The sequence below is a fragment of the Dromaius novaehollandiae genome, chromosome Z (genome assembly GCF_036370855.1).
Source record: "Dromaius novaehollandiae isolate bDroNov1 chromosome Z, bDroNov1.hap1, whole genome shotgun sequence".
Lineage (NCBI taxonomy): Eukaryota > Metazoa > Chordata > Aves > Casuariiformes > Dromaiidae > Dromaius > Dromaius novaehollandiae.
The window spans coordinates 20,741,819-20,760,234 of record NC_088132.1 but is presented as its reverse complement, the minus strand read 5'-3'; the positions used below and the strand labels follow the sequence as shown (position 1 = coordinate 20,760,234).

The following is an 18,416-nucleotide window of genomic DNA, read 5'->3' as shown; positions in this document are numbered from 1 at the left end:
ATTACTGTAGTACAAATAATGAACAATTTGGTATGCCTTTTTATATAGTGCATTTTCATATATCTGAGGTTTTAAATTGTGTCAGACACTACTATATTCATTTTTTTTAAGGCTGATACCTTTTGTGTATGTCAGGACTTCTTCCTCTCAAGCTTTGTCTTGTTCTTTATTTTGTTGGCTGCCACCTGTCTGAAGCAATCAGCCAGTTCTCTCTTTCGCTCCCTCTGTACAAAAGGAAAATCCCATCTTCCCATGAATGGTGGAAGGTAACAGGATAATCAGTTCAGCAGTGATCCTCTGATGTCATTGTGGGAGCCCTGCAAAAGCGGATTAGCTGTGACCCAGATAAAATAATTAGAAATTACTTGGACACTTACAAATAACAGATCTACTAATCTCATTTCCAAAGTTAAAAAAGGTCTGTCTCTCAACATAACGCTACCAGATGTTTCAGTTGAACGGCATCCTTTGCAGAGACTAATCTGAACCCTAATTTCAAAGGATTACCTTTGATTGTTTTCTATTTAAAACACTAAACAGTTTGTGTTTTCATTTTTCCATATGTTCTAACAAATTATTTATATAGAATTAAATAATTTTTCTTTAGTTTTCCATTATAGTCCATCAGATATATTTTTTCTGTAGTTTTTATATGTCAGTATTGCAGCGATGTGCTTTTCATTAATATTATTTACTACTTAACTTGTTTCTCTGGGGCTAAATTTTGTAGTGGATGGGCTTTCATAAATTTGGTAGATCCCATGTGGTCTTTCTACAATGTAGTGTGTGAATTATCATAAACTAAGTGGACAGTGACTTTATTAATTTAATTAATGCTACCAGGGTTTCCTGTTAATTAACAGTTTAAATGAAGTACAGTGATATGCCAATATCCTGGAGCATCAATGCTATGTGGATATGGTAGAAAGAATTTTCCACTCATTTGCTTTGAGGAGGTTGGAAGAGAAAACAGTTTAACAGCTGCTGTTCAGTAGTCTGGTATACAGTGCAATGCCTATCCATATAACCTTTTCCCTCCAGAAACATTTTAGATATTTGTTAAAGACTATGTTGTGTTACTGTTGCAGTGTTTGTCCTTTTAACCTTCAAGTGGCAAATGCATTTCACTGGATTATTTTTGTTGTTCTAGTAAATATATCCATCTCAACATAAACATAGTAAACCTCCTAATTCAGGTATTTTAACAATTTTCCTTAATGTAGCTGATACCTACAGTGAGTAAGTAGTGAAGAACACTGATTATTTTGCTATAAGGTTCTTGTCTTTTAAAATGAAGAAAACTTCTTTTTAGAGCAACAGGAAAAAGTTGAAAATAGTACAAATGAATTTTCTGTGATACTTTTATCCTAAAGGAAGATTTTCAAGCACTTAGTTTTGTTTAAAGACTAGTATTCCGCTTAACAACATGATGCAAAAATCAAATGTAAACAATAAAATTCCAGTGAAAAATTTAAAATTCCTTGTGTAATGAGTAACTCATAAAATTTTACCAAAGATGAAACACTAAATAGTGAAAAAAATCTGCAGTTATTCATGAAAAAAAGTTTTTAATTCTTTCCATATTTTACAGTATTGATCCATTGATATTTAATATACACAGATTGCACAAGTGATGTAGTTATGCTGAAATGCTTTTTGTCTTGAGAAATAAGTATCTTATAATTAAAAATATTTGTAATCATTTCTTTAATGAGATAATCTATTAAATACTATTTTGATTAGTGAAATAATAAGGGCTTTACCTGTTTTTTCAAACATGGCAGAAATGTAATCAGAGAACTATTAATCCTCATAATTAAGTTTAGCACAGAAGAAATTGGGATTGGAAGGGGAAATTAGGATTCCCAGGCAAACATTTTCTTTACTTCAGTATAATAACATGTAAAATATAAAGTAGTCACAGAGGGAGAGCAGAGGGCCAATAAAGTAAACCCAAATAATAATTTGAAATTTGAGAATTAACAGAAAATAGGTTAATGCCAGCACTGTCTGTATTTATCTTCCTTGTTCTCCTTATCCCTTCCTTTTTTCCTGTGTCTCCCTTTAATCCACCTATAGGTAAATTTCCCATTAAAGTACTGTATGAAATTCTATAAACTAAATTGTCAAGCATTAGTCATGTTCTGGTCTTTGAATGGGAATTTGTTAACTGTATAAAGTCTTTTGTATCTGTTTGTATTATTACATACAGTAGGTTTAATTTTTTTAACAAACATATCATTAGTCTTAAAAGCCTGTTTACCATCAAAACCATATTCTAGATTCTTTAAAAAAGCCTTTTGCATGAACTTTTTAAAATGTAATAATTAACTTAAAAGCAAAAAATACTGAAGGGTGAAAGATTTTATCTGTTTTATTAAGATCACTGTATGGTTCACATAAATCCCAGTAAATATATGCTATATATTTACCCATAGGTCACACTATGGGTTACTAGGGAATATTTTTGTCGAAGTTCATTATTTACAGTGTTATTAAGAGAAGGTTGTTTAATTTAGAAAATTTAGTCAATGAAACATAAATATCTCCTGTTGATCATTCAAGGAAGAAGCCCTTTTGCAACTCAGTTATTTTTCTAAATAACAAAGGAGGTACCTTTGAACAACTGGAAATAAATAACTGTAATAAGGATGTTAGAGTGTTCTGGGAGATAAATACCTTTTGTTAAAATATAATGGCTGTCAAATGTAGACTTCAGACCAGTAAGATAATTTCTGTGTGTGAAGAACAGCCAGCCTTGCCAAGCATTTTTCACTAACATTTTTGTCTTAAGAGGGTGTTGTTAAGTACTGAGAGAAATACTATGTTTTGTTATATGTGATGCTGTTGTGCACCTATCTGTACCTAAAACACTGGAGATTTGAAACAGACTGAAGGAAAAAAAATTTTTTTGTCTCTTTTTTTTTGTAGATATATTTCTAATTCAGTGATGGGTGCTTCCTTGTTGCTGAATCATTTTCTGGTGTCTGACAAATACCAGAAAGAAATAGGTTAGAAATCTATTTCACTAAATTCATCAGACATCAGAGAATAGAGATATTCCCTAGAAATAATATAATGTAGGTTCATTTTTCATCTTGCACACAGACAACTCTCTCATTTAAGGAATTTAAAAAGAACGGTTAAAATGAATTATTTTCTTTTAGTATTTTTCAGGCTGAACTTAATTGGAATTGATAACATCAAACATTTTTACATGAGAAGTCTAGATTAACAAAACTGCTAAAAAGTGGTTAACTGTAAAATCAAAATGTAATTAGTAATTTCTACACAGGCAGAAAAATTACCAAAATGTTAAGTATTCTTTTTTATGAAGTGTTCAGTATTTGATATTCCTGAAGTGCTCACCTGTTTTATCCATATGCACAATGAAAGGATGATAGGTAAAAAATGATGTATTGTTCAAGTACATTATGTGCCAACTTGCCTTTTGAGGTAAAAGCAATGGCTGCAAGTCTGGAAAGGTTTGCAAATTGTTTAGTTTTCCTCTTTCTCCTTTATTATACTTTTTTTTGTTGATCCCTGTATGTTGAATATTTGAAAATACTGTACTAAGCAAGTATGGCGTAATGCTTGCATTCTTCTAGTGCAAGTATTAAATAAAGCTGTGTTCATTAGACATCGCTTTAAGCAAGCAAAGAAGAAAAATTGAACCAGAGATTGTTGCTGCGTGCTTTGGAGTTAGTCCTGCGAGTTACAAATTACTGCTTCTCTATTGGAAAATGTGAATTGGTTAGAGGAAAATACTCTTTCCATGTGTTTGTTCCGTCATAAATTAGTTCATGATGAATCCCATCTTACAGCACAGTTTGCTAACCAGTGCAAATATATGATCTGCTTAAAAAAACTTTTCTTGAGGCAGTGGGTTATGCTAATTAAAAATAAAAATGTGAAAGATCTGTTCCTTTAGCTAGCACAGGTGCATTCATTTGCAAATGCATCTTAAGGCGGTCTGCAGGAATCAGTTGGTGCTGCTAAGTATATCTCTTCATCCCTTTCATAAGTTGTTGCAGCTGTTGTAGTACCTTAGCTTACTTAGAGCAGGCAAGCTGCTGTTGTAGACTTGTGTTAAATCTACAAAGTAGTAAGACAATCGGCATCCCCTCAGCGGTCTCTGAACTGTCTGGCCTTTGTTTCTCCTATTAAAATTACATATTTTTTGTGTTTTCTGTGTTTTTTTTCCTCTAAAATCTTCACCGTTCTCACTAAGATACTTAGGAGTTTTTTTTCTTTTTCTTACTTGTTTTAAGATGCTTATCCATGAGTGTATATTTCTGAATAACCAGGTGCAGAAACAATAGTTGTTTCCAGTCTGGATGATGACCTTGGTGGTGCAGAGAACGCTCATGTGAAATTAATCAGTCGTGTTTTGGTCATTTGGTCCTGTATGTAATTGTAAATTTTGTATTTCTTGAAGATAGAAGCTACTAGGACTCAATTGATGTTTGCTCATTTCAAGTTCCTTGCAACTTATGGATGAATATCTACTCTCCAAATTTTAACATCAGAATTAGCAGAGAGAATTCCTCACAGCACTCCATTTGTATTAATAGTAATCCAAGCTGATAGTTGACACAGACAGTCAAAGCCTCTTAGGCTGAACAGAGTAATACTGATGTCACAAAACCTTGGTATGCATTAAATGCATAATAAACAAAAAGATGACAGTCTGTTTGCAGGCCATTCCTCAGATGTGTTAATGAACACCTTGTCATTCAGTGGAATATTGATTATTCTCGTCCTCCTATTTCTGAAGGAAGAATTCAGTTGTCTGAGAAAAAACTTAAAATACCAGGCCAAACCTCAGTTGTGGCCTCTTATCTTTCTTTACTCTCTCCTCTCCAGTGGGGCTGCGGAATTAGGAAATGCTAAGAAGAGTTTCTAGAAACACCTAGTAATAGGTGCTGTGAAGTTTCACTTTCATGTGAAAGGTATATTGATTCACTTGCAAATGAAAGTATATTTCAAACGAGCCCACCTGTTTGGCCTTTTTTCAAGGGACGGAGGGATTGAGGGAGAGAAGCAGTAGAGTGAATTTGGTTTCTTAAATTCAGTCATCAGTACTTGTTAAGCAGCTAAACTTCAGAGAAGAAACTTTTCCTTCAGTTCCCTCCAGCCCCAGTTTACAGCTTTTAAAATATGTCTATAAAGCTTTTTTAATACTGAAAAGGTATCCCAGGAACAAAGGATTCACTGCTTGGTCCCAGTTCATTTGTAAAGCAAAGCTATTATCAGGTAGATTTTGGCATTTTAATACAAGAAGGAAGGATTTTCTTTTACTTCCTATCCAGCTGAAATCCTTAGTGTATCTTGAAGGTGTGAAAGTTTTGCAGTCTTTTTTACAGTAATTATCTGCAGTTCCTGTTTTAGTGCTTTCACTTAATTCATTAATTTAATGGGTTATATTTTTGAGAGAAGCAGTCCATGATGAGCATCTTCTGCGTGTTGGTGCTATGATAACAATTAAAGAAAAAGAACCCAAACCAAAGACAGTCAGGGAATTCCTCCAAAAACTATACCAAACAGTGTTCAAAATTGCAAATACAGTATTTTAGGAATCAGTACAAACATATTAACGAATAAACATATTCAAAAAGAAACAGAATATTCAAAAAAGAAACATAACATAAAGCCATTTCGAAGATGTTTTTTTTTTATGCAATGAAAAGTTGTTCTTAAGCTCCTTTTCTGAAATGAAAGTACAAATTTTTGATAACTAGGTATCAGTTATAGTCTGTACTAGTATACTGGTGTTCCACAAAAAGTCATCTAGCAATCATTGATTTCAAATGTACAAGTATTCTTTGTTCCATCGGGTAGACAGTTTTGAGTTGAAAGGAGGGTTACAGTCAGATTCTGCCATGATGAAGAAAATGGCTCGTGTCTCTTAATGCTTTCCTGTTACTTGTGGAAGATGAGAGAAAGACAAGCTAATACACTAGACAGGCTCCTAAGGTGAAGAGGAGAATCAGTTTACCTGTGGAAACTGAAACGACAGACATTGTGTACAGTGTGCCTTCAATCACGCCTCTCACTCTTAACAGTGGTTCACATCCACCTAATGATGGGGCAGAATGCATTTATGTAATTTGCTGTGGGCATGCCTTTTCTGCAGAAACTAGGAAGAACAAGAATTCAGTTTCTAAATAAATCAGAGGTGGGAGATGGATTTAGAAGAAGGAACTTTGGCAGGGGGGCTTGAGGCCACCTATATCTGGTAAAGTAGGAAAGCGGCTTCCTTTATAGCATTTCCCACTCTGCTCTTTCCCCTGCAAACCTGGTATAAAGGATGCGCTGATTGCAGGAATGATCAGTAAATGCACTATGATTTATTGCCAGGTAGCATTTCCAGATGACTTAATGAAGTTGCAGCCTTAATTAAACAACAGCTCTTGTGTCTCTGTATGGCTGGGACAACAGAGACAAGCTCTCAGTTTGATTCAAAGCATAGTATAATTTGACAGGTGTGTTATGTACATGCCTAAATGAGCCAACAGTAAAGGGAAGTATCAAGCTGTCATGAAAAGAAGTTGGAACCATGGAAAATATTTGAATTATTATATTTTAGATTTAATGAAATATTTTGGGACATAATGAACTATGATTGTGCATTGAAAACACTGTAATACTGCTGGAGTTAAAATTGAAGTAATACTTAAAAAAAGAAAGCTTTTTTGTTAAATATATGTTGCTGAAGTATGTAAAAGTACCATTGTGGATAGCTTTAAAGTTTTATTTAGAGGTGATCTGAGCTTAAATTGATATACTACTTATAAAACTTTATGAATAAAGAAACTAATCATGTTCAGAAAAGTAAAGTATGAATTTAATTTACTGTTAGCTGTAGGTGCCTTCACTCTAGACTTTTAGTCTAGACTATTCAGTTTTTGTTAAATTTTAGGAAAATCATTTTTATATTTAGTATTTTCCTCTAGAGAGCATAGAAACTGTTTGCATATCGTTGGTGGTGCTGTTCACATTGTAATATTCATGAAGATAACTATTTTAAAACTCCTTAGTAGGTTCTGCTTTTCAAAGGACTACTTCTGTTGATGGTCACATTTTATTAAATTATGTTATAAATCTGTTTTGTTCCTGTGGTTATTTGAGTGGAATTTCCAGGACTGGAATAGGTGCTTTCAAAATGTATGGCAAAAGTGCACTTTGCACACATTATTTTTAAAAGTCCATGAATTAACTGTAATATCTGAATTAGTTTTAGCTGTAATAACGTTGTAATTTTGTCTTGACTTTCTGTAATTTGTGCTTTCATAACAGAACTACACAGTATTCTTACACTTCGTGTTTGTAAAAGATCAGATTTAACAGGTTGAATAAATTTGCTGTGCATAAAATCTCACATCAGTTTAAAATTAATATGGAGTATGAGTAATATGTAACCTACTGGACTGTTGCCAAAGCATTATGTGCTAAGGATTAATTCTCTACTTTATTTAGCTCTTTTCATAATGACATACAGTTAGGAATGTAAAGAAATTTTTTTCATCGTGTTTTCTTTTCTTCAACAGGACACTACAAGTATAGAAAAAATGTCAAACTGTTGTGAAGACATGTAAGTACTGTAAAATTTCTAAATTTAGTTGCTGAAAAGTTAGAGGAGTAGCTGTGTTTTGCAACTATGTGAGAGAGGAACGGAATGCACTGTTAAGATTATTTTGCATGCTGCTGTGCCCTGTATTTCTTATCTATAGCAGTAGCTCACTGATCTTTTAATACTGTTTTTACACAAAATAACCTCAGATTACTTTTATTCCCTCCCTACCCAAAGTAAGTAAAACTGTGTTTTCTTTCAAAAGCACAGATCAAAAGACACTTGCTACTGTGTTGTTGATGTACATTTCATTGATCCTGAGGTTCTCCTGTGCTTCAGAAGTTGGCTTTGGTTGATTGACGACACAGTTTCTTCCCTCTAAAGTTAAGTCTCAGCTGCATGCCATAATGAAAGAAAAGCTGCATTTGTGATGCTGGGATACAATTCATCGGAGTCCAGTAATGGATCCCTAGCCAACCTGTATTGTTCTAGCTGACTGAAATGCACCATGGGAGTGCTGTCTTTCACTAATAATGCTGTTTTTTGTAGATCGAGGCCCCGAAAGCCATGGCAGCAGACCTTCTCAGAAGTTTTTGGCACTCGCTGGAAGATCCTGTGGTTTATTCCTTTCAGGCAGAGGCAACCACTGCGAGTTCCCTACCACTTTGCCAATCATGTCTAAACAGATGGATGGTGGGCACAGATGGGTCCTCCATGTTGGAAGTGTGTTGCAGGTTTTATGATAATAGGACTATGACAGTCCTCAAGTCAATTAAAATCCACCCACCAATCTTAGTCATCATAGTGTGCCCCAGGCTTTATTTTAATAGTGATCTAGATTCTGTTGCGGGATTAATACAAGTTATATGTTTAATTTAAAGCATATTTAATTTCAGATTAGTTTTCTAAAGGTGTTTCTTTAGTGTTTGACAATGATAACAAAAACAAATGACTGGAATGGAGTCTTACTCTATTTGTTTGGTACTGGCCATTTTGATCTTTTTTTTCTTTGGTAGGACACACTGAAGTTTACCTTGATTGTTAGTGTTCCCACTAAGTAGTTTCATGCTGCATTTAATTTTTTTACTGTTTTTACCAATACATGGGTCTAGATAGTGTGCAGGTCATTTTTCTGGTAAATGTGTGTAACATTCCCTGCTACTCCTGTTTATTTATGATGCACAATACTAATCATGCAGCACTGCTCTATAAAAAGGTGACATCTGAAACTGGGGCAGACTTCTCTTACATATTTCTTAGAAAAGTTTTTATAAATACACACACACATATATATAGATATGTATAGATGGAGAGATCTTACATCTGAAGTTATCTTTTTCTATACAAAGGATCATTCATGTCCCTATGTCAACAAAAGCTATGAAATGTTCTATGGTAAAATATGCAGATAGTAAGCATGTTTTCCCCCTTTTTCCCAAGGATTTCTTTGCAATAATTCAACAGAGAAGCTGTATAGTGCAAATATTAGAATGCATATACTTTTTAAAACAGCTGATTTAATTAGCATAATATGCCGTAGAGAATAGTATATAGTCATTAAAGTTATGCATTTTATATTTTCTTTTGTTTAGTCATGACTGGCTGGAATTAAGATTGTTTTTAGGTGCTTATAAATGGGAAACATAAAAATATTTTAAAATACTTCTATATAAATAAAGATATTTGCTATTAACATGTACAGTAATGTATTTTAGCTGATTTAATGGGGTACTACGTTGATGTATGATAGCTTTATATTCTTGTTGTGGGCCCTTTCTTCATGGAAGTAATCAACCAAAGACAGCATTCTTAAGATTAAATCTGGTAAAATGACAGTGATTCACAAAGTATTGCCTTTGTTTTGCTGGGTCTGGAAATATTATGTGATATATTATTCTGTGTCTGGACGAATATCAGCATGAGATGTTTGTGATTCTTGAAAGTTTTATGAGAATATTTATGAGAAATTTTTATGAGAAATTCACAGCTGAGATTTTTCAAGTTACGCTGCTTACTATGTTTGTTGTCTTATCTAGCAACAGGACTAATATCCACCTCAAATGACAGCCCTGCAACATGATAGCAAGAGGTACAAAGTCAGGATGTACAATACATAGATTGTATTTGGAGAGAATCATAGTTCACTTGTGAGCAGTTCATTCAGCATAAAGGGCTAAATTTGTAATGAATGTTATTCATAATGAATCTTTAGATCAGCTCTTTTAAAATCTTAATATTGCATATCTTCGGCCCACTTTCCTTTATTAAATTAACAGATTTCGATGATGCATTCAAAGTTCTAAAAGGGTCATCTTAAAAATTACTTGATTTTAAACTTTTTTGTAAACTTCTAGCTTCTGAACCAGCTTTGCTTCCTCTGTCCTTTGAAAATAGATGCAATACTTTCTTCACTTACATTTCAAGCATTATGGTCAACCATTCTTTCAGAACTTTCTGCACTGCATTTTTATACATCAGTTTAGATTTTCTTTAAGATGGAGCGAGCAGCAATATTTAACCAAAGCTGGGCATGAGCAAAGTAAATGAAAGGGCTGAGGTAGCACTTGAAATTCAAAAATGCACACATACATTATACAGTAGCTGCTGAATTCTTTCTCTCTCTCTTTTTTTTTTTTTCTTTAAGAATTCAATTACTATATTCTTTGTGAAATACCAGGGGAACATAAGGCGTCCCCTTTGTTTTATGTGTCAATATTTAAATGTTTCATGATGCAAAACAGAGTTAATTTTCTCTCAAGTTTTTCATGGTTATCAATTTTCAAAGTTAGCAAATCATACGGCTCTGAAACCTTTCATTAAGAGAGAGGTTCAGGAAATTAACTGCTCTTGATTTATTCATTGTGGAGCATATAGTTATTCTCTGTGTTCTCATGTATCATTCTTTCAGTTAATTTAATTACCCATGGGGAACCAAATCTGTAATACATAATCTGCCAAATTGTAAGAACCTTAGTTATAACTCATGTATTTAAATTTTGTATGTGATTTATACAGTGAAGCAATAGGAACATGAAAGTGTGCTTGCTTTGTGGGATAAAAATCCATGAGTATTCCAGATTTAATACTGTGTACAAATAAAAAGAAATAAGAAACATTAAATCTAATCCTGAAATGGCTCAGATTGGGATTAAACATGGTCTAGATGTACTACAGACCATACATACAAACATCCATGAATGTGTTTATATGCCTGATTTATAGGTAGTATTCGTAAAGCTTTGAGCTTGGGACATGTGCAAGTATTTGATCTTCTGTAGTGATGCATACTGTTTTAGGACTGTAGTATGTCAGGCTAATGTCAAAGCCCACATACGTTCAAATCTGGGGTATAGCCTTTCCTCTCTTATTCTCCAGGTGCCCTCTTTTGGCCATATTATGCAAAGACAGTTCACTCTTCAGCTGAGGCAGCCCTGCTGTTACAGTTCACAGACTGCTGAAACTTTGTTATTACACAGTGGTTATTTGGAGCAATAAGGACATGAATTGAATGGGTGTCTGTGCTGGTGATGAGGTTCATGTCTGAGGACTAGGTTATTTCTCAGATATGCAGACACTGCTTTGAGGCTGTCTCAGATAAAAGTGAAACATGTCAGATTTTCTAGAAAATCTTCAGAACAAGTCTACAGTCTGTATTACTGTGTCTCTGCATTAGGTAGGGCAACATAGTCTGCATCTATCTTTGACTTTTCTTTCAAACAATGGATTATAAATTAAAAATCTGTAAATTCTAAAGTACTTATTTAAACTACCCAAAGGTGAACTCTGTAGCTGAAGTACCAGGTATACCTTCTAGTGAATGGTGTATATATATCTTGCCAGATTCTCACATGAAGATGCTAATTTTGCAGTGTAAGGGTTCTCAAATGTTTTTGTATTGTTAGATTTGGCAAATGTCTGTCTTCCCTGTCTCCCATTCACCCTTAACTGTAGAAACTGATGTGTAAAGTGATTAAAGCAGCTATTTTACTTTTTAACCTATTTCACTTTGGCAATGTTTATTCCAATATAGTTTCTGAATGTGTGGAGGAGAGAAGGGAGAAGACAGAATTTGGAAAGGCTTGATTTCTACGAAGTGATGAGTTTTATTCTCTGAACACTAGGCTTCTAAACAGTAAGTTACTGAAATCTTGAACATTTAGCAGATGACTGTATCATGTTACTTGTTTATTAATGTAGCATTTCTAAAATTGATTCTCAGAGCTGTTGTATCAAGAAAAGATGTTAGACTTTTAGCAGTGAAATTTTAGACCAGTACTTTGAAGTCTCACTTCATTCCCTCCAGCTTTTCTTCAGTTTTTTCTGTTAGAGGAAACTGCATTCTTAAGACAAATTAGTGCTTGTAGTTGTTGTTCATTTCAAAAATCTTTTGGACAATATTAATGAATTTTGTCGTGATATAATATCCATGTTTCGTTCAGTGTAGCGGGTGTTACCTATGAACTTAATATTTGATTTCCTGAGGAGTACAAACAGAAGCTGAAGCACTGACGAAAGATAACCTGAAAACATTTGAGAACAACTGGGTTTTTATTGCAGTATGGGATAGTTAATGGCAAGACTGATAGGAATCTGAACAGTACTATCTTTTGCATAATATCAGAGATTTGATATTTCATTTGAAAAATCTTCATGAATAAAATAAAAGATTCTGCATTAAATAGTCTTTACAAACATATCCCCTGTTCTGTCCATCTAAAAGGCAAGTTGCATCAAATTCATTATTGTTAGTTACAGCTGGTAGAGAAGTTGAGGTATACAGATGTTTTTAGGTTTGGGTAGGATTCATAAGTAAGATGAAGACCTGTGGAAGAACTTAGAGGAAGGATAGCTTTTGGACTGGGCAGCTTACTGTTTATGTTGGATCTGAAAAGCTGGTGAATATGAAGGGAAGATTCATAAAAGTACAGAGAAAATTGGAGGTAGGACCAAAAGAATTGTTTTGATTCAGCTTTACCAAATCAGATGAGATTACAAAGAGCAGGAATTGTGCAGTTTAAATATGCATGCCATTATTATGTACTTCATATTGAAATCTTTAAATACTCGTCTTAAAATTGTCCAGTTTTATTTAGTAAATGATACTTTTCAGAAAGAATGAAACCATGTTTTTGTTTGTGCTATAGCCATCCACTGTATACCTGTGTAAGCAATGCAGATGACAGTATCTCAGCAGTACTGTTAAAGAGAATCTGTGCTATGTCAAATTTGCATTCAAATGAAACGTAAGATGGGTTTCTGGTAACCTGAAATTGAATTGTCAAATTGTTTATGTGAAATTTTCACATAAAAAATCTTTATATAAGGCATTATTTAATTGGCCAGCCTGCCTGCCAGCAATAGATCACTTGTAGCACAGTGTCACTGTAACTTAGAAGATGTATTATTTAATCCTATTGTTGTTTCTGCACACTTTGTGTTTGCCACACACTTAATTTTGCAGCTGCTCACAAATAAGCCACTGTAGCTTTATTGGAACAACTGTATCGCAAATACAAAACTAACAGCTTAGAAGTTAAATACTATTGACTGGCTTCTCTCAATTTGCTAGCTGGAAATACCTTTTCATTCCTTGAAGGTATATTCTGTATATGCTGCAATCTTGATCTTTCTGGTGAAAGATTGTTGTTTATCCTACGTATGTGCCAATCAACAATACTGTATCAGCACCTCTAAACTATTCATAAAATAAAACCTAAGTGTACTTCCATGGTATGTGCCACAGAAGGATAAGAGCTGTTTAAAGCAATGTGGTTATTACCACCTAGTATTTCTCATTCAGTCTTGTATTATAACAGCCTTGTTATGTACACAAGAGTAATAAACCAATTGTTTTAGCATTGTGTGTAAGAAATACCTTTTCCTTCAGAATCTTGCCGCTGAGGGAATAGAAAATTAAGTTGTCAGAAGACAAAGGTACTGTTCTGTTTTCTGCACTTCAAGAAATTACTAGCTTTTCTTTGGCATCAGTCTCTCATACTTGATGTTAAAGTCTGTAGCCAAAGATTTGGATCTAATGGAGTGATTGAACTGAATGTTGTATCTATCCAGCAGTGCTAACAGACAGAATCTTAGACAAGTTTATAGATGCTCAGCAAAAGTCAAATTTATGAGCTTCTCAGGGGGTTTCCCTTCTCGATCCCCTCTGGGGATTTTCCTTTTCTGCCCTCAATATAAATTGCTGTTAGTTTTACCAGATAGCATCTTTGTAGCTCTCTATTAGCTCTTAGCTATGCTGACCGATCAGTAGTGGGTATATCGTGCCCATTACTGAGTCCTAATGGGTTTATCTCCCAGCTGCTTCAGGTTGGTGACCAGGCAAGAGGTAGCAGCTCTTTTCATCACCTTTTCAGATTGTCCCTTGATTGCTCTTAGATTTTGTGGTGTGCTAACTCATGTAAATTCTTGAAGAACCTTTGAAGCAGGATGTCCCAGGTCTCTGGGAACCTAGTCTGCATTTCCTCTCAACCGGATGACTTGTGTAAACTTGGCTAATTTAGTTTTCCTCTGAGTAGTTGATTCTTAGCATTAAAGACATGTTTAACTCTTGTGTTAGGGAGTTAGATTTAAAAAATAACTTCAGTGTGTGACCCTTCAGAGGTCCTGAGTTGAAATGCAGGTACGGTCTCCCAGAAAATCAGAATTATAACAAATTGTCATTATGTTCTGGATATGTTATCCAGTTTATTTGCTGTTTGACTCTTAATATTTCAGTAATATTTCTTAAATAAGCAGTGTAAAGGATCAATGTAGAGTGCAAGTGAAAATGTTTTCAAGGACCATTTGCTTGACTTGGAAAGAAAGTCTGCTTGTGGACAGTAATTAGTTGTGATTTATGTAAGAGATTTGACTTTTCTTGGCTGTGCTTTACTACTCATTTAGTCAGACAAAATCACTTCTGATGCAGTTGAATTCTGTACCATGGAAAAGATGCTACTTTGAGTGAGTTCTGTTCATCCTTCAGCTCTCAGGCACTTATGTCTGGTGGTTCTTTTATTGTCTTTCTCATCATGCACACAGCAACATTGTCTAGTTGTAGCTTCAGTCATGTTCAGCTCTTCTTGGCCAGAGAAGACAGTGTAGTAGAGTAGCCTGGGAGGGTATGGAGATGGTTGGGGTTATTTTTTGTTTGTTTGTTTGTTTTAATATATTATTTCTGGCATTCAGATTCTCTGGTTCCATTCTTTCTCAGGTTGAGAACAAGAGGTTAATTGCTTACAGTACTGAGATTTGGAATCTCTTATGGGTTTTGTGCACTGAAATGAGAAGTTATCACCTTTTATAGGTTTTAAACAAATGCTGCCTTTTTTTTTTTTTTGGTGTGATCACAGCTGGATATGAACCAGCTTTCTATATAGCTTAAGTATTATTTTGTATGTAGTGTCCAAATTGTTTTTATCTTGCTGTTGCCTGAGTCAGTATCTCCCAACCTAAGCCATTACATGCAATGTTCTGGTGCTGCCACAATAATATTTAGCAACTGGACATCCATGTCTTTTACATCAAACATAACTTTTTCTGGTTGGTCCAGTTGGGAGACTTGAATTCTCACATACTTACACTTTTTAAAACTAAATCTAATTCCTTTGGATCGGTCTTTATTAAGAGACATAATTGTTCTCAAATATATGTTTTAAGCAGTTCTTTAGATATTCCTGATAAAATTATTGATTAATTAATAAATGCATATTTATTAAAACAAGTGTAGTGTCACAACAAAAAACATTTGACTTCTTCGGGATAAAACCAGTAATAATATCAGCATGGCCATTGAAATATAGATGCAGTCTTCAGCTTTACATTCATTAGCAAATTATGCATGTAAAATACAATGTTGAAAGTATTTGTCAACAGAAATTAGTACAGATCTTAGATTAATTATATATAGTTATTTTAAAATATGCCCTTAGAATACAAAGGCCTTACAAAGTATAATTTTACTGCTGTTTAAAGTTATTTAAAGCATTTGAGATATGAAAATTCCTGCTTGGTTTGTTGTTTATATCAAAATAGAATTGCAGTTATAACTACTACGCAGTAAATCAGGCATCGTATTTTCCTGTTAGTTGTTTTATATATGTAGTTTTTAAGGCTGAAGGTAGTTAAGAGTGCAGAAATACTGGGAGTTGTCTTCTGCATTAGCAAAGTTAAAATTAATAATTATTTTTACCCTGATAAGTTAAATCTAATTCTAAATTACTCAGTGTCAAGACTTCAAAACTGTTTAGGTGACAGAGGATTCTTCTAGGGATTGCTTTTGGGAAGATTTCGAACTTCCAAATACAGGGTCTGTTTCAGCTATTTTTTACAGAATCATTACTTGATGTTTCAGAAGGCATTGCTCTTCAAAAAAATTTTGTACTACTTTCACAGTGACTGAGCGTTTTGGACTTTAAGATTTATTGAAGACCTTGTATCTGTGCTTTACTTTAGGGCTTGGGCTTCAGTCCTGTTGAAACTGATGAATGACATTTTGTGTCTGTCTTGCTGAACTATGACAGAATGCTTAAAGTCAGTTCCCTTGCAACAAGGGCTTATTATTACCCATATTACTGTAAGAATAATTTGGCTTTACTATAAAATACATGCTTTTTGAGTTAGAAGATATGAAAGTAAAATTGTGATCTATGTGCATTTGTAGGTGAGTCATTATTTCTAAGCACATTCCCAAGTCTCACATGCAGTATGATTTGTAGATAAGAAAATTATCACTCTGTCTCCTTAGCAGTTTTCAATCTAAGTGCCAGAATAAATTGTATCAAGTAGCAAATTAATATTAGTATTTGTAAATTAGCATTCTGAATTTTGTATGTCACGTAAGTGTGTGATTGTGATTTACTATTTTTTCCTCTAATTTTGACTGTTCTCAAACAGTGCTGTATAATGTTTATATTTGGCTTGTACAGAATTATTAGTCTAACACAGGATTGCCTGAATGGATGATATGAGGTGAATGGCTGAACTGTACCAAAACAGGGAAACTTACTCTGATATTCTTTTAATCAAATCTAAAGGTTGAAAAGTATCTCCAACTGAGAAACAAAGTATTGTCTTTTTTTTTTCTTTCTTTAGTTTATTCATGTAGTATTTGTTTTTCTTCTCTGATTGATTTACATTCTGGATTATTTTTTATTCCTATTGAAATTTATTACATACTGTATTTCTAGAAATTTTATTTTTAAATAAAAAAATCTAGGTTTCTCTTTTCTCCTCTGAGTTTCATTTATGTTGTTCTAAAGTTGTATAAATATTGGGCTAATATATTCCAAATCTGTTTTCACATTTTCTGTTTTAAATGACTCTACTCAATATTTGTTATTAGAAAAAGATTAAACTATAATTGCAAATGACTGTTGAGGAAAAAAGTCACTGAATACTTTTTTTGTTACCTATTATCTGGGTTATGTTTTTTGTTTTAAAATGTACAACTGAATGTTGATGGGAGCATTGAAAACCTAGACGTATCTGTTGGTATAACACTCATTACAATATTGATCAAATGTCTTGTTTAAATGATTAAATGATGTGGATACAGTGGATACTGATATGTTAATCCTCAGTCCCCCACACTTTCCCTCACACCCCCCAATTATGCAATGTAAAAACAAGTAAACCTGAAAACAGTGCCGATAAGCTAGTACAGCATAGAAGCCCAGACATTTTCTGCCCTGTTTTTCCCAAGACAGACATCACAGTTCTTCACTGCCCTTTCAGAGCAGAAGCCTCTAATGTAGATATAACCTAGAAGTTATGTAAATTGGCATTTTTCAAAGGAAAAATGTAGAATTTTGTAGAGTCTTTGGCTAGTTTTTTTCATGCTTAGATATTATCTCTCATAACCACTCTTGGAACCCTGTTTTTCTTTTTGAGCTGGTTAAGTGGATCTCAGTTGGTAACCTTTCAGTTTGTTTACATGTGAAGTGATGTCATGAAGTAATGTCATAAAGTTCCATGCAGAGAGAATTCACAGATTTTGGTGTCTTTTAAATGAGACACTAGGTTTAGACTTACAAAGAAAAAGGCCCATAAAGATTAGACTTTACAGGTATGTTGCTGTATTCAGAAGAAATCCTTGCTTTATGCAACTGCAGCTTGAAGCCAACTCATTTTGGTTTATAAATGTGATTAGCTGCAGAAGTATTAGTGGCCACAGAAAAATACAGCATAGAGGAATAAAAATGAAGCTGCTGGGTACAGTGTGAACAGTAGTCTCAGCTATAGTGGAAGTGAAATCAGGGAAGATTTCAGACACCTGGGATGATCCACTGCAGGAATAGTGAGCAGGAAAAAAAAGCTAATGAAGGCCTGCAAGGAAATGATTAAAATAGCTGAATTGTGGCACTTCATGAATAAGGGAGTATGAATTGCATGATGATGGTTTGTGGCACAGGACTCGCATCTTCTGTTTCAAACCAGGAACCGAATTCTGCAAATACCTATAATAAAAGTCACTTTCATACTGATCCTTCCACAACAGCATAAAACCAACCTGTAAAATTCTCTGTTCTCTGTATATTCCAGAAAAAGCTATTCATTCCTGCTGCCAACAGTTTCAGTTTCTCTTGTCTCGAATTTTATTGGGCCTCTTTTCCCCACGTAATAATTTCAAATCTGGTTGATCTCTACTACTAAATTTATTTAGCTTAGTATTTTGCAAATTAGAAACAACTGAATTTTTTGTGTGCCTTCTTTTTGATGTGTGGAAATGACTATCCATTCCCACTTGCTCATAAAAATAATTTTAATGTGTGTAATTTGCAATATTTTTAATGCCTAAAGCTCCTGGAAATAGTTTGGATGTGTTTTGTCCTTTTATAAACTGAAT

General features: G+C 33.9%; 1 protein-coding gene across 4 annotated transcripts in view; it reads left to right on the top strand.

The window, feature by feature from the left end:
* ZDHHC21 (zinc finger DHHC-type palmitoyltransferase 21) overlaps positions 1–16,799 on the top strand; it is a 42,370-nt gene extending 25,571 nt beyond the window's left edge. For 2 of the 4 annotated variants that reach the window (XM_064502708.1, XM_064502707.1), the window contains exons 7-8: positions 7,551–7,594; positions 8,123–16,799. In XM_064502708.1, coding sequence (XP_064358778.1) covers positions 7,551–7,594; positions 8,123–8,255 — 177 coding nt within the window. In that variant the 3' untranslated portion in view covers positions 8,256–16,799. The other 2 variants (XR_010386316.1, XM_064502709.1) reach the window with 2 other exon arrangements.
* The last annotated feature ends 1,617 nt before the right edge of the window (positions 16,800–18,416 follow it).